Source organism: Hirundo rustica, chromosome 6, assembly GCF_015227805.2.
Source record: "Hirundo rustica isolate bHirRus1 chromosome 6, bHirRus1.pri.v3, whole genome shotgun sequence".
NCBI lineage: Eukaryota > Metazoa > Chordata > Aves > Passeriformes > Hirundinidae > Hirundo > Hirundo rustica.
Genome location: NC_053455.1, coordinates 45,041,231 through 45,054,888, shown reverse-complemented (window position 1 = coordinate 45,054,888; position 13,658 = coordinate 45,041,231). Strand labels below are relative to the sequence as shown.

General features: G+C 40.8%; 1 protein-coding gene across 1 annotated transcript in view; it reads left to right on the top strand.

The window, feature by feature from the left end:
* LRP5 (LDL receptor related protein 5) overlaps nucleotides 1–13,658 on the top strand; it is a 133,436-nt gene that overhangs the window by 108,460 nt on the left and 11,318 nt on the right. Inside the window, exons 10-17 of the mRNA XM_040066760.2 lie at nucleotides 1,191–1,417; nucleotides 1,729–1,913; nucleotides 3,110–3,433; nucleotides 4,186–4,388; nucleotides 4,684–4,895; nucleotides 6,781–6,971; nucleotides 10,355–10,564; nucleotides 12,800–12,925. Coding sequence (XP_039922694.1) covers nucleotides 1,191–1,417; nucleotides 1,729–1,913; nucleotides 3,110–3,433; nucleotides 4,186–4,388; nucleotides 4,684–4,895; nucleotides 6,781–6,971; nucleotides 10,355–10,564; nucleotides 12,800–12,925 — 1,678 coding nt within the window. The remainder of the gene's footprint in view (nucleotides 1–1,190; nucleotides 1,418–1,728; nucleotides 1,914–3,109; nucleotides 3,434–4,185; nucleotides 4,389–4,683; nucleotides 4,896–6,780; nucleotides 6,972–10,354; nucleotides 10,565–12,799; nucleotides 12,926–13,658) is intronic.

Below are 13,658 nucleotides of genomic sequence, written 5' to 3'. Positions count from 1 at the left end.
ACAGTGCTGCTTGTGGCGTGGATACCATTCCTTCAGGAAGAGTGCCAATGTCATAAATTAGTGTAGTGTAGACACAGTTACTAAATAAATCTCACACAAGCACGTGGAGAGCAGGAGTAATGGACATCTTAACCATTTGTTCTGGAAAGCACATTACTTCAGCTGCATCAGTGAGTAGATCTGAGTCTCACTTTGTGCAGGACTGGAAAACATTTTACTTCTTTGTTGCCTCCTGAATTTTCCAGCATACTGTATTTTCAACTCCATACCAGGTATCTTCCAGCACCTCTGGGTTCTCAATCCCCTTGTCCCCCACATCTTGCTGCTTAGGAGCGGGTATTATAACTTCAGAGCTCACAGTCATCTCCCTTTTCTTCAGAGACCACCGCTTCCCTGATCGCCGCCTGCCTCTGGTTGTAGGAGGACGCATTTTCAAAAACCACACTATGTGATTTCAGGGTTTGGCATTTACCTTTAAAAGTATAAAATGTCTCTGACCCTTACACATTCATTCATATTGATTTCTTAATAATTCAATGTGTTCATGTATCAAATTATTAAGAAATCAATAACTGAAATATTGGCAGGTATGCAGACTGATTGCTAAGTGTTGATAAGCAAGGGTGAATATTTGGTCCTGGAAGTTACTGTTTACCTGGGAGTTATTTCAGTGCTGTTAGGAGTCACTTAATGTGTGTGCAGTCCATGCCCTATGACTTTATTTTGATGAGTGTGCATAACTAAAATGTGGATGGGATCAGTAAATGTGCTCCAGGTGACTGATTGTGAGAATCAATTTAATTTAGATACCACTGAGATGTGTTTCTGAGATTTAAAACATTACAGCAAATTAAATAATTTTTAAAAACAGCTTCTTGTGTGCAAATAGAAGAGAGGGAGAAGGGTCAAGGAAAAATCTGCAGCTACATACTGCTTTCTGAAAATCATGTCCTTTTCAGATGTCTTGGTTTGGCCATCAGAAACCACTAGCTTTCTGACAATTCAGGTGTTTTTCTCCTGACAATTTCTATGTCGTTTTTGACAACAGAAATTAGTTGTTTAAATGTAACAATGACTGGATTTTTTTGTATTAATTTCTCTTTGTACACCAAGCTTCATGTTAATTATTTTTTTTTATTTCACTGGGGCATTCATAAGCACTTTAATATTTTTACACCATTGTTTTCCAGACCATAAGCCGAGCTTTCATGAATGGGAGCTCTGTTGAACATGTGATTGAGTTTGGGCTGGATTATCCTGAGGGAATGGCTGTAGACTGGATGGGAAAGAACCTCTACTGGGCAGACACTGGAACCAATCGCATCGAAGTCGCCCGCCTGGATGGACAGTACAGGCAGGTCCTTGTGTGGAAGGACTTGGACAACCCAAGATCTCTGGCTCTTGATCCCACCAAAGGGTACGGGGTTCCGTTGTTTTTCAAAGCTTTGTGTGGGTGTTCTTGTGTGTAATGAATTATTTGGCACAGCTCTGTTTCTTCAGAGTCTTTGAAAAGGCAGTAAACCTTACACAGTCATATGGGTTGTAACAAAAAATTAATAATTGTCAAAAATGCTCTTCTGCCTTTGTGGAAAAAAAGGAGCATTTTGGTGCTGCACGTAACTGTGTGGGTTATTTTGTTTTTCCAAGTGCTGCCAAGAAATTTAGAAAGGCAAGAGCATGCAGCTGTACCTGGCTGATGTCCTGTTTTTGTTGCACTTCTCATTGCAGATACATGTACTGGACTGAGTGGGGAGGTAAACCCAGGATTGTTCGAGCCTACATGGATGGGACAAACAGCATCACTTTGGTGGACAAAGTGGGGCGTGCCAATGACCTCACTATCGATTATGTGGACCAAAGGCTCTACTGGACTGACTTAGACACAAGCATGATTGAGTCATCAAATATGCTGGGTAATCTAATGTTATATTACACCAGCCAGCACAGAAATATGCACTGGCCATAGTAAAGTAATTGAATAATGTGAAATTTGAACAGTGTAGCTGATAGTAAACCTGTGTATATATTTTCTTATAAAATGAAATGGAGGGTTAAGTGTTTGAGAAAATTTAAAAAAACCTTCATAAATTCGTAACCATATGATGATTTATAATGGTGGTGAGATAAGGTGTCATTTCTCTCTATTGATGTGAAACTGTCTGTGTTGTACCAGAGCAGAGATGGCCTCTGAGTTGTCAAAGTGAGGACAACTTACAGGTTCACTGTAAATCATCCCTGATATTTTAGCCTAATATTCTGTTGAAGTACTATCTCTTATTTCTGGCTTCTGACCAGTGTTCATGTTCTGATTTATGGTTATTTTATTCTTTCTCAAGTCTTGGTGAAATAGAAAGTAGGGCAGAGGAAGAAAAATGAGGTAGCATTGGATGTCTGAGACAGAAGGAGATGGTGCTGCTAAAGGCTACATCTTTGATGGCAGAGATTCATAGAGGTTTATGCTTGAAAATGTTGAGGAAGGTGGTTTGAAGTAAGACTTTATCTACTTCAGTAATGCATCTCTGTCAGAGACCATCCTCTAGAAGGTGTTAAATCTGTTATAAATGTTGCTAACTGAGCCACTGAGTGTGGGAGTATCGAGATTTCTGCCAAACAAATGGTTTCCTAAACTCCTGGGATAGCCGTATGTTAAATTGCACTGCAAAAGATTTGTTTCCTTAGTGAAGCACCATAATTTCTCATAGCAGTTTCTCTGTGAATATCAAGTTTGTTGTTGCTTTCATGCATATTAATGGACTTTTTTACTGGCCTAAGTGATTACTGGAGCTGATAGTATTCTTGAATATGTTTTTCAGTGTCTATTTGGGTTGATAAACATGAGACATATGAAGTAGTATTTACTCGGATTACAATAGACTGGCATCATTTCAAATTGCTCTGTAGGCAAGAGGGTATCAAGGTAGGGCTTTTGAATGCAACTGTTTATGTTACCTCTTGAGCAGATACTCCTTAATAAAGAATCCAATGATGCTGATTTGGAAAATGAGGTTTTGTTTTAAAAAGAAAGAAAATATTTTTCTGCTTGCCAGTCACACTCTTCATTTTATGCCATGGGAATTGTCCTTTAGGTGGTTATCCTTGTTTTTTGCAGGACAAGAACGAGAAATCATAGCAGATGATCTACCTCATCCGTTTGGATTAACCCAGTACAGTGACTACATCTACTGGACAGACTGGAATCTTCACAGCATAGAAAGAGCAGACAAGACCAGTGGGAAGAACAGGACGCTTATTCAGGGCCATCTGGATTTTGTGATGGATATATTGGTCTTCCATTCTTCTCGTCAGGACGGCTTGAATGATTGTGTGCAGAATAACGGCCATTGCGGTCACTTGTGCCTTGCCATCCCAAATGGATTTAGGTGTGGCTGTGCTGCTCATTACACCTTGGATCCCAACAGCAGGAACTGTAGTTGTAAGCCTTTTTATTTTCTACTGTTTTCTTCAGTGCTTGTGGCTCCCAGGTGCAAAAGGAATGGGGTCTTAAGTGTGTTTCAAAGGTTCTGGCTTAAAAAGTGATCTTTGAATATGAGGACAGAGTATGGAATTTTATATCCATTTTTGTGACATGTACTAGGCTTGAAGATTTGTATTTCAAGTCTTAGAAATGACAGTGCTGTCAAGTCTGGTCTTTCTAGTTTTACCAGAAGTGCTTTCTAGGTGATTCAGCTGTGTGTGTAGGTGGGTGGAAAAGAAATTACCGATAAAAAATGTCATTTTCTCTTACAATGCTTGATAAAGCCAGCTAAAATAACACTCGGTAAATAGTCTAACTGCCCAGCTTGCAGATGCACTTGAAATACATGCAAGTTTGTTTTCTTCTTGCATCATGAGTTGATTGGTTGACCAATAGGAACTTAAGTTTCCAGTAAAAATGGCACATGAATAGAAAACAGGTGCATAGTAGCATATAAGACAATTTTAACTGAATGAAAGGGTGAGTTTTTGAAAGGCAAGTCCTGCAGATTTAATCTGATCTCCTTCTATAACTATAAAAGAAACATTTCAACTTTATAGCAAAAATCCCCAGTTATGAGTTATTTCATTTTCGTTGCGAATATTAATGTCTCTTTGCGAATTTGTTCTAAAAATTCTCTTTCTTCTGTGGGGATCTATTTTTGGGAATTGTACTTTCTTTCTCATGCATTCTGTTCTGCCTTGTTTCAGCCCCGGCTAGCTTCCTGCTATTTAGCCAGAAATCTGCCATCAGCAGGATGGTACCTGATGACCAACAAAGCCCAGATATAATCCTACCTATGCATGGCCTGAGAAATGTCAAGGCTATTGATTACGATCCCTTAGATAAATTGATCTACTGGGTGGATGGACGCCAGAATATTATAAAAAGAGCCAAAGATGATGGCACCCAGGCAAGTGTACATCTTGTATATAGTTTTGTGTCAGTCTTTTTGTGTGCTTTTGCTTTATACTTGACCTTCCTCTTCTATCTGCCACACCAAGGGATCATCACTGTCAACTGCTCTTGTCAGCGCTTACTCACGGATATTCTATTTATATATGAGAATTACTGAACGTTTTTAGGATTGTGGGTTTTGGGGTTTCTAAACCATCAGGCAGGTAAACCATGCTTTCTGTGCAATCAGTGTTCTTCAGTCAGTCATCAGAATAATGATTGGAAATTGTTGCCCATGTGTTGTCTTGCAGCCTTTCACTGTAATGAGTACCCCAAACCAAAGTCAGAACCCGGAGAAGCAGCCACACGACCTCAGCATTGATATATACAGCCATACCTTGTACTGGACCTGTGAGGCCACAAATTCCGTCAACGTGCACCGGCTGAACGGCGAATCCATCGGGATGGTGCTGCGAGGGGACCACGACAGGCCCAGAGCCATCGTCGTGAACGCAGAGCGAGGGTGAGCTTCCTTCCTGCTCCTACCTTGTACAGGGCGCTCCTGGCACCTGTGCCAGCTCTGTGTGTGGGAATCTTGTGCTGCAGATGTCTGTTTATACAAAGAGAAGTTTAGAAAATTGCTCAGGGTGTAGGTGACTGCTTATCCAGTTCTGGGTTCTGAAGGTGTCCAGGTTGCTCCTCCTGTTCTCTCCTTTGCCTCTGTCCTCACAGCCACGTGTGAGGCATTAACCCAGGTGGGGACAGCAAAGTAAAACCACCTTAACCTGTTTTCTGTGTGGATGCACAGCCCTGCCACCTAACAGGAAAAACAAGAGTCTGTGTCACCTCAGAAACTGGATCAAAAATGTTTAGTTGTCATAAAACAAATGTTTCTGGGGGTAAAGAAAGGAGCCCCTAATTTGTTACAACTGTTCCTGATAATGAAGTACTATAAGGCTTGAACACTTAAACCCCTTAAGTTAGTTCTGCTGTAATGTATATCTTTAAAACATCTGAAATTAATTGAAGCAGGTGGGATACACTAGAGTGATTTCCCACAGGAGGAAAATATGTTGTTTTACTGCAAAGCAGTTTTGGTTAGATTCAACAGACACCCTCTCTGCTTCTGGTAGTTAGTACATTGATGTCAAATATGGTCCTTCTTAGATGTCAAATATGGTCCTTTACTGTTCTCTTGAGTAACTTGGATGCTAAAATCCCAGTTTACTGCTAAATGGCTTACCATGTGCTTGACAGATGTTGAATGACAATATTTCACAACTGTGTGGATTCAGTAGTACTCAGAGACTGTCTGGAGCGTTTATAGGACTGGTGTTTTATACTAGTGTACTCTGCACAGTTCAAAAGCTCTTGTGGGGAGAGGGGGATTAGAGGAAAGATTCTAATCTTATTGGGACTAAGTCACTTGGATACGGTTTGTATTTATAAAAGCTTATCTGCTGTCTCCATTAAAATGGGAGTTTGGGTTTGTTGATCTCTAAAACTCTCAACCTTTCTAGTCAGGTTTTCAAGTGATTTAACGCTAAATCCGTTTATAAATTAAAGGAGGAAAAATGAGGAAGACACTATGTTAAACACTGACTGCCTGGGAGAGCTGAATGAGTGATCTACAACAACTTCTGCCATGGTTACAGAAGTTCCTTCCTCCACCTCTCCCTTGGCTGCATGTTCTGACTGCTGCCTCCCCTCCTGGTGCCATAAGGAAAGGCTTTGCAGCAACGCAGCCCATGCTGTTGGAGAGTTTGCCCATGTAACTCACCACTGGAAAAATAGTGGACTTTTCCTTTTAAAGAGGTGTCAGTTCATCGTGGGAGTCCACAAACTCTTTTTTCTCTATGCATGAGGAGGGCAGAGACTGCTTTTGTTTGCAACTAACTGAACTGGCTTAGAGAGATAGAAAAAATTTAATGGAACTAAGATGTCAGGAACATGCCATCCTCAGTTGTTGTTCTGTAATCTTGATTCTCAAGTTTGGTAGGAAATTCTACTTGCTTAGAAGGAGAGGTAACCTAGAAGGAGATGAGGTGGTGGTTAATGTTTTTTTGTCAGAAAGGACTTCTTTGAGTTGTAAGTGGGGACAGCTTTACCCAGGGAGAGTTGCCGAAGGTCTGTGGTAGTTCTTACAACCCCAGACTCCATGCAGGAGCAGTTCTGCTGGTGCAGCAGTGCTGAGGCACTTTGTGGCCCAGAGATAAATCCTATTAATTTCAGGCTGAGTGTGTCAGTTAGCAGATGTTTGGATCTGGATCTTTGCACCTGGGAGCAGTCACCCCAGCCATTCCTGTGAAACTATTCCCACTTACAACGTGGGTTACAAGACGCTGTGCGCAAAGGGGCGTCGCCTGCCCCTGGAGCTCCCAGTTCAGCGGTGCTGTCTCTGTTCTCAGGTACATGTACTTCACCAACATGCAGGAGAGAGCTCCCAAGATTGAGCGTGCAGCCCTGGATGGCACAGAGAGAGAAGTGCTTTTTACAACCGGCCTGATCCGACCGGTAGCACTGGTGGTTGACAACAAACTTGGAAAGCTTTTCTGGGTGGATGCAGATCTGAAGCGCATCGAAAGCTGTGACCTGTCAGGTATGTGGTATGAAGTTAAACATTTGCAGCGCAGTGTTAACATGTACAGGACATCATTCCCTCTTTGATGATGACCCTGGTGACTTTGATCTCCACCGTTGCCATTTCTGTGTAGGCAGTCACAGACAGCACTTGCTGGTGGGCTCCCATCTTTGATGTAATTAGAATAGACATGACTGTAATGATTGGCACCCTCCAAGACAGCCATTTGACTTTTGATATGTTCTGAAAGGGTTGTTAGTCATGGAGCCCCTAAATCACCTCCTCTGTACCCCTTTTTTTTTCTTAGTGGTTTGAAAAGTTTGCACACTTTTCAATTTTTCTTTCTCTGGAGCTTACAGCTTAGTAAATCAAGGTAGCTTGAGAAAAACAAACAGAAGAAAGGGCAGTGATTTGGGGTTTTTTTCTAATCTGGATGATAAGACAGCTCATCTGAAATAGCATTGTTGCAACACAGTGGAGAGATGTTAACTCATCACAGTTTTCCCACATCAGCAATATAAAGCATTACTACTCCACATACAAAGCAATAGCATCTCATGGATCTTAGAGAGAATGGTTCACCGTTGACTTTTAAAAGCACTTGAGTGCTGAAGAAGTGGAGAAATTGGCTCTGGTGAGCAGTGTAGAACAGAGGGTGCAATAGCCCTACTTCCTGTCTCATGATTTGTTCTCTCATCATCATCCATGATGAGAAATGAAACCCATAAAGGACGTGCAGAGAGAAGGGAACAAGTGTGAAGGAATAGAAGCTGGGCTGTTACCGTGATCGGTACAATCCCCTAAAGGGTTGAATCTCCAATTTTGGTGACTCTTCTTGCCACGTAGTCACATCCTTCCCTTGTGTTGCAGTGAAGCAATGAACTAAAACAGCAGAAAGCTGTTCACCTTTTTACAAGGATAGTTTTCTTTTGAGCACCTAAACTGACTCAAGGTTGGACTCTTCCAAAGAGGGGATAAAAACGATGAAGCTGCAGATGGGAAGGTAGAGCAGCCCATGGCTTTCTTCAGTTCCCAAGCTGAATAGGGGAGTATTGTCAAACTGCCTGAGCAGCCACAAAATGTTCAGTCCAGGATAGGCATCAGAGAAACCTACAAAGATTTGTAGGAGAAAATAAGTTAAGAGGAAGACAAGACTTTGACCAATGAAACAAACCACATTTGAGAAGAAAAGGTGACAGATTGGGACACATAACACAAAATGCATCATAGATACTGAGAGGGGCTTCTCTAGTGATAAAAGAAGTGCTCTAGGAAGACATTTGAAAGTGAAATGACAAGATGACAAGGCTTCATGTTATGCAGATATGCTGGAGTGGTATCCAAGAGCGAAGGAGGAGGCACCAAGTAAAATTATATAGAAATTACATCCAGTCACAGCCAAAGAATCAAAGTTTATAAGTAATATAAATGTAGGGGGAAGCTACAGGATTAAAAGAAAACAATGTCTATAAACTAGAGAGAGATGTATCTGTAGCCAGAAAACTGTGGTTATATTTGATCCAGCTGAGCTCACTGTAATTTGATTCATTGAGATGTTGATTTTTAACGGGTTAGCAGCATATTTTTATTTTAAAATGCTTTTCATTCTCACATCACAACTTCAGAAGAAATTTGAGAGCCAAAGTGATGTTGATTTGAATTACTTCCTCTAAATAATATTTTCTGTGCAAAATACTTTAAAATGGGCATATGTTACTAAAAGGTTTTTAGCATTAACTAAGGCTGCTGAATAAATGGGACCAAAATTGTGTATAGCATCCTTCATGCCAATTAGATTGGTCTAGACACCCTTATTCCATCGTAGACTTGTAGAGGTGACATGGTTGTGGAGGTTCCTGAAGTTTGAGCTGTACCCTGATTAAAAGCATCCTGCTAAACCAGGGAATAGCCTCAGATGTCAGTGCTTAACATTCAGAGAGGGATGAAAGAACTATAAACCCATCTAACAATTTTCTTTACAAAGTTCTGGAATTTTTCAGTTGGAGTTAGACCAAAAGCTGGTTTTAAACTGCTTTAGTTTAAAACCATTCCCTCTTGTCCTATCACTATCTGCCCATACAGAAAGTTCCTCTCCCTCTTTTTTATAAGCTCCCTTTAAGTATCATGAAAGGCTCCTTTAAGGTCTCCCCAGAGCCTTCTCTTCTCAGGCTGAACAACCCCAGCTCTCTCAGCCTGTTCTCATAGGAGAGGTGCTCCAGCCCTCTGATCATCTTCATGACCTTCCTCTGGAGCTGTTCTAACAGGTCCATGTGCAAAACTAATAGAACGTGCTAATGTTACATTCTCATGTTTGGCTGAGCTCTGGATAATTTATGCAGCAAATTAGTTGAATCCAGTTCTCATAGTATTTGTATAATCTCATTTTGTGTAGATACTAAAATCGTACATTTTTTATATACAAGCAGACATAAGGTCATAGTTCCAAAATTAATTATGAGAGCAGAAGCAGCACCAAGTTCTTTTGTTTTAAATTTTCATTTTTTAAATCAAATATATCCAGTTACATAGGCATACACAGGGTCAGAATGGTTTCAGTGAATTAATAGAACGATTTGGAATATCTTCACCCTAGAAAAGAATAATAAAAGCAATAATTAAATGGCTCTAAGTGTAGGGCAGTACGCAGTAGAAGACTTCAAGTAATTAAAGTGAAAACTGATAATAAATGCATTTTTACTTGACCTCTTTTTTACTCATTGGCTTAAAGCTGATTTTTACGCATTTTTATAAAGCAGAGAGCCTGAGCATTTAACAGTGTTCCTATTTAGGAGCATATTGAGTTGCTTAAAGTTGGGGTTTTCTGGTGGGTTACTAAATAAAAAAAAGTTGGGTTTTTTTAAAAGAGGTTTTCCTTTTTGATCATGTATCTGTGGTTGTCACATAGGCTGTGACAAGATTTGGCCTCTTGCTCTGCATGATGAGTATGTTTTATTTGAGTACGGGCAGTGAAACTAAATTGGTTGTATTTCACTCTTGCTTATAGATTCCAGAAAAAATGTACTGCGCCGTGTGTGAGTGCACTGTAAGAGTTTTGGCCTGAGAGCTGAGTCTGCATCAGCTTCTGGGAGTGCTCAGAGTAGCACATAACAGAGATGTCAGTGTGAGGCTGAGCATGGCTGGCTGACCAGCCTGTCTGTGCAGGGATGAGCTGGGTTCTACCTGCTTGCCCTCGGGATGTGGCACCTGGTAGCGTTTACCTGAGATGAGACCGAACAAGCAGAGCCTTGGTCTGCAGAGACAGATAAAGTCAATGACCTTGTAGCTCACGGTCTCCAAGGTTTGGTTTGATTTTAGCTGGGAAGCTGTTTTGTGATGTTTTTGTAAGGAATAACTTAGAAGTTGACTGGTGTAAAACTAGTCTTTGTTTTTGTTGGTCTCAGGTGCGAACCGTGTGACCCTGGAGGACTCAAACATTCTTCAGCCCATGGGACTCACTGTGCTGGGGAATCACCTGTATTGGATTGATCGTCAGCAGCAGATGATTGAGAGAGTGGAGAAAGTGAATGGGTACAAAAGGACGAGAATTCAAGGCCGGATTGCTCACCTAACAGGCATTCATGCTGTGGAAGAGCTTGATATGGAAGAATTCTGTGAGTTTCAGTATCTGATGTCTTGGTCATTGCATCTCAAAGTCCTCATCTGGCTGAATAGTGTAATAATGTTGCCCGTGGCCTTCAAATAAGCCGTGGAATGTTTTCAACTTGACCTGTCTGGATTGCAGGAGAGGAGGAGAAACGAATTTCTCCTTCTTTTCGAGGGGACTATTGCTGCACAGCTAGAACATGTGATATCGTGGCACTGAGTTACCTGATTTGTACAAGCTCACATGACACTGAATTCAGTCTAATAGCTGCCTAAAATTCTGGTGGTTAATTTTCTAAGTACAATCAAGTAATAGGTCTTGGAAAAACCTCTAATAAGAACCAAAAGGATTGTACTTGCCTTCTCTCCAGGTGCTTCAGACCCATGTGTAAAGGTATGACTGCTTTGACCTGGCACGGTGGATGATGTAAAAGTCTGCAGTGAGGGAGCAAAGTGGGGAGGAAGCTCCTACAATGAGTTGTACTGTGGATGTGGAATTTCTCTCCCAACAGAGGTGGAGTATTTTAGGTGCTCACATCTGAAAGGGATCGTGCATGTAGGATGTTCTTTTTCTGGTCTAGTGGTCCAAATTACTGTGGTTTGGTGGAGAGTGCAGAAACCTCTTCAAGGATTCGCTCCTCAAAGTGACAACCTACTGCTCCTCCTGCTTAACAGGATTGTAAAAGAGAATATAAAATCACAAAAAAGATATGGGGTCTCTTTGTTGCATGTGATTAGTTGTCTTATATAGGGAGGTACACTGGTGTATAAGGTTTTAATTTTCAGAAGTGATTCAGCTTCACAACAAATGCTCTGTGTCACATCCATTGGTGTCTGTGATGGCTGGAAGTATTTTTGAAGTTGTGTATGTGGGTAAGCTGTTACAAATCAGGTAACATAAACATTTAAACTGCAGTAGATTCTATGGGGTAATCATGATCCAGAGGTTCTTTTTTTCTTTCGCAATACCCAGCTTTTCTTCTTCTGTGCCACTGAATACATTTCACATATATTGGTATATTTCAAAGGTAATACTGGCTGAAGCAAAAAGATTTTTTTTCTTTAATTCTCAACAGTGTTAAAAAAGAGGTTTGCTTTTACCCCATGTGTTTATTAAAGATGGGGAAAATTAATCTTCTTTTGCAGCTGAAAAATTTCTATATATGTGATTTCTGTTACAACAGAGGAGTAAATACACATGTGCACAGACAGGTGTATATATACCTGCACTTCTGTGAACAACTCATGTCTCAAACCCTGTATAAACTAATAAATTTGTTAAAGGTAGAAAGCAGGTTGACGAGAAGCCTGGACAGTTGGAAAACATGTTTGGCAGAAAAATTATGGTATCTATATAATTTCTAGTTCCTGAGCAGTAGGAAAAAATGCAGTGTTGAGCAGCATCACAAATAACACAGGCTGTATCCCCACAGATTGCTGCAGCAGATGCTCAGCTATCAGCCTGAATAAGCAGGCAAGAAATTGAGTCTCTTCTGACTCTGTTGGGCTGGGGTCATCAGACAGTGACCTCCCATGTCTGTGCCTGTTTCGTATCCACCTAGTGTTCATTAAAAGTCGTTCTTTTAGGACCTCTCAGTGCTTCTGAGAGTAACTGATTGGGAACACAAATGTGTAGCTTCCTATCTTTAAAAAGAGACTGAAAAATATTTGTGCCTGTACTGCAGTTTTGTGAGGAACAGGGAAGTTGAGGCACTAGGTATTAAAAGCTCTTTAAAGGAGAAATCCTGAGGGTTTTGCAGGTTGGCATTCTGCAGTGACATATATTATTTCTTGATGCCTACCCTAGAAATGCAGGTAGGGTATCTAGGTAAGATGTAAATGCAGCCTTCTCAAATCTGCCTTTTCAGTTCTCTTCACTTCAGCTCCCAAATTCTTTTTAGAAGTTCTTGAAAGGTCTCCATATGATAGAATCATAGAATGGTTTGGGTTGGAAGAGACGTTTTGAAGGTCATCGGTTCCAGCCCCCTGCAATGGGCTGGGGCATCTTTGACTTGATCAGGTTGCTCTGTTACCACGACGGCGAGAAATTTGGTCTTTACGAAGTAATAAATCCGCTTTCAAGCGTTGCACTGAAAAATCCTGTATGTATCTTCTTAATAATTTGTTGTGAAATCTTAGTTACTCAGACAAAAGTGGTTTGTGAGTAGTTTTGATTTTACCCTATCAAGGAATAGTTCTCATTCTTTCATGCTACATAATATTCTTTTTCTGTGTTTCACCAGCTGTGCATCCATGCTCCCGTGACAATGGTGGGTGTTCACACATCTGCATTGCCAAAGGGGATGGAACTCCAAGATGTTCATGCCCTGAGCACCTTGTGCTTCTACAAAATCTCTTAACATGTGGAGGTGAGTTATGCTTAACAGCAATGCTAATCAATTTGTATCAGAAACGTGGCAGCTGAGGTTGCGTTGCAATCCAAAATGTGGATTTACACACAGTTTTTCCGTACATGTTGTGCTGCAAAATGTTAAATTAGTCTTTGGTAGTTCTGCCAGCTGTTTTCTGCTTGAGGTTTTGGGCATGTGACTTCTCATTCTGAGCAGAATATTCTTCTTTGACCTTAAAATACTTGCATCTTCTACTGCGATTTTTATAACTGTATGATGTGACAGGTTTGTGCTTTAAACAAGTCTTTATAAGATGATGTTGCATCAACCTGTGATGACCTAGCAGCAGAAATTGTACCTATGATCCCCACAGTATGAGACTCCAGTCTTTGAAATGACTTTGGCCTTGTAGCGTGAAACACGGTACTGGCTGCTTATCAAATGTAGGCTCCATCGAGATTCATTTTAATTAAGGTAGCTCTCCTCTTTCCACATGGTAGACATTTCCTTTAGCCTTCCCTTTTTGCCATCCTAGTATTTTTAAAAACTGTTAACATTACACTTGCAGAGGGGATTCAAAACAAAACATTGTTTGTTTTTGGGAGGCATCATATTTTCAGTTATTTGGCTCCGTTGGTCCGCTTGACTTCTTTTCATGTATTTGTTTTGCTGTGGATTTCATTTTCTGGCTGAACTCTGGACTCCCATGGGACAGTCATTTGCATGATGAACTGTTTTCTTTCCCATGACC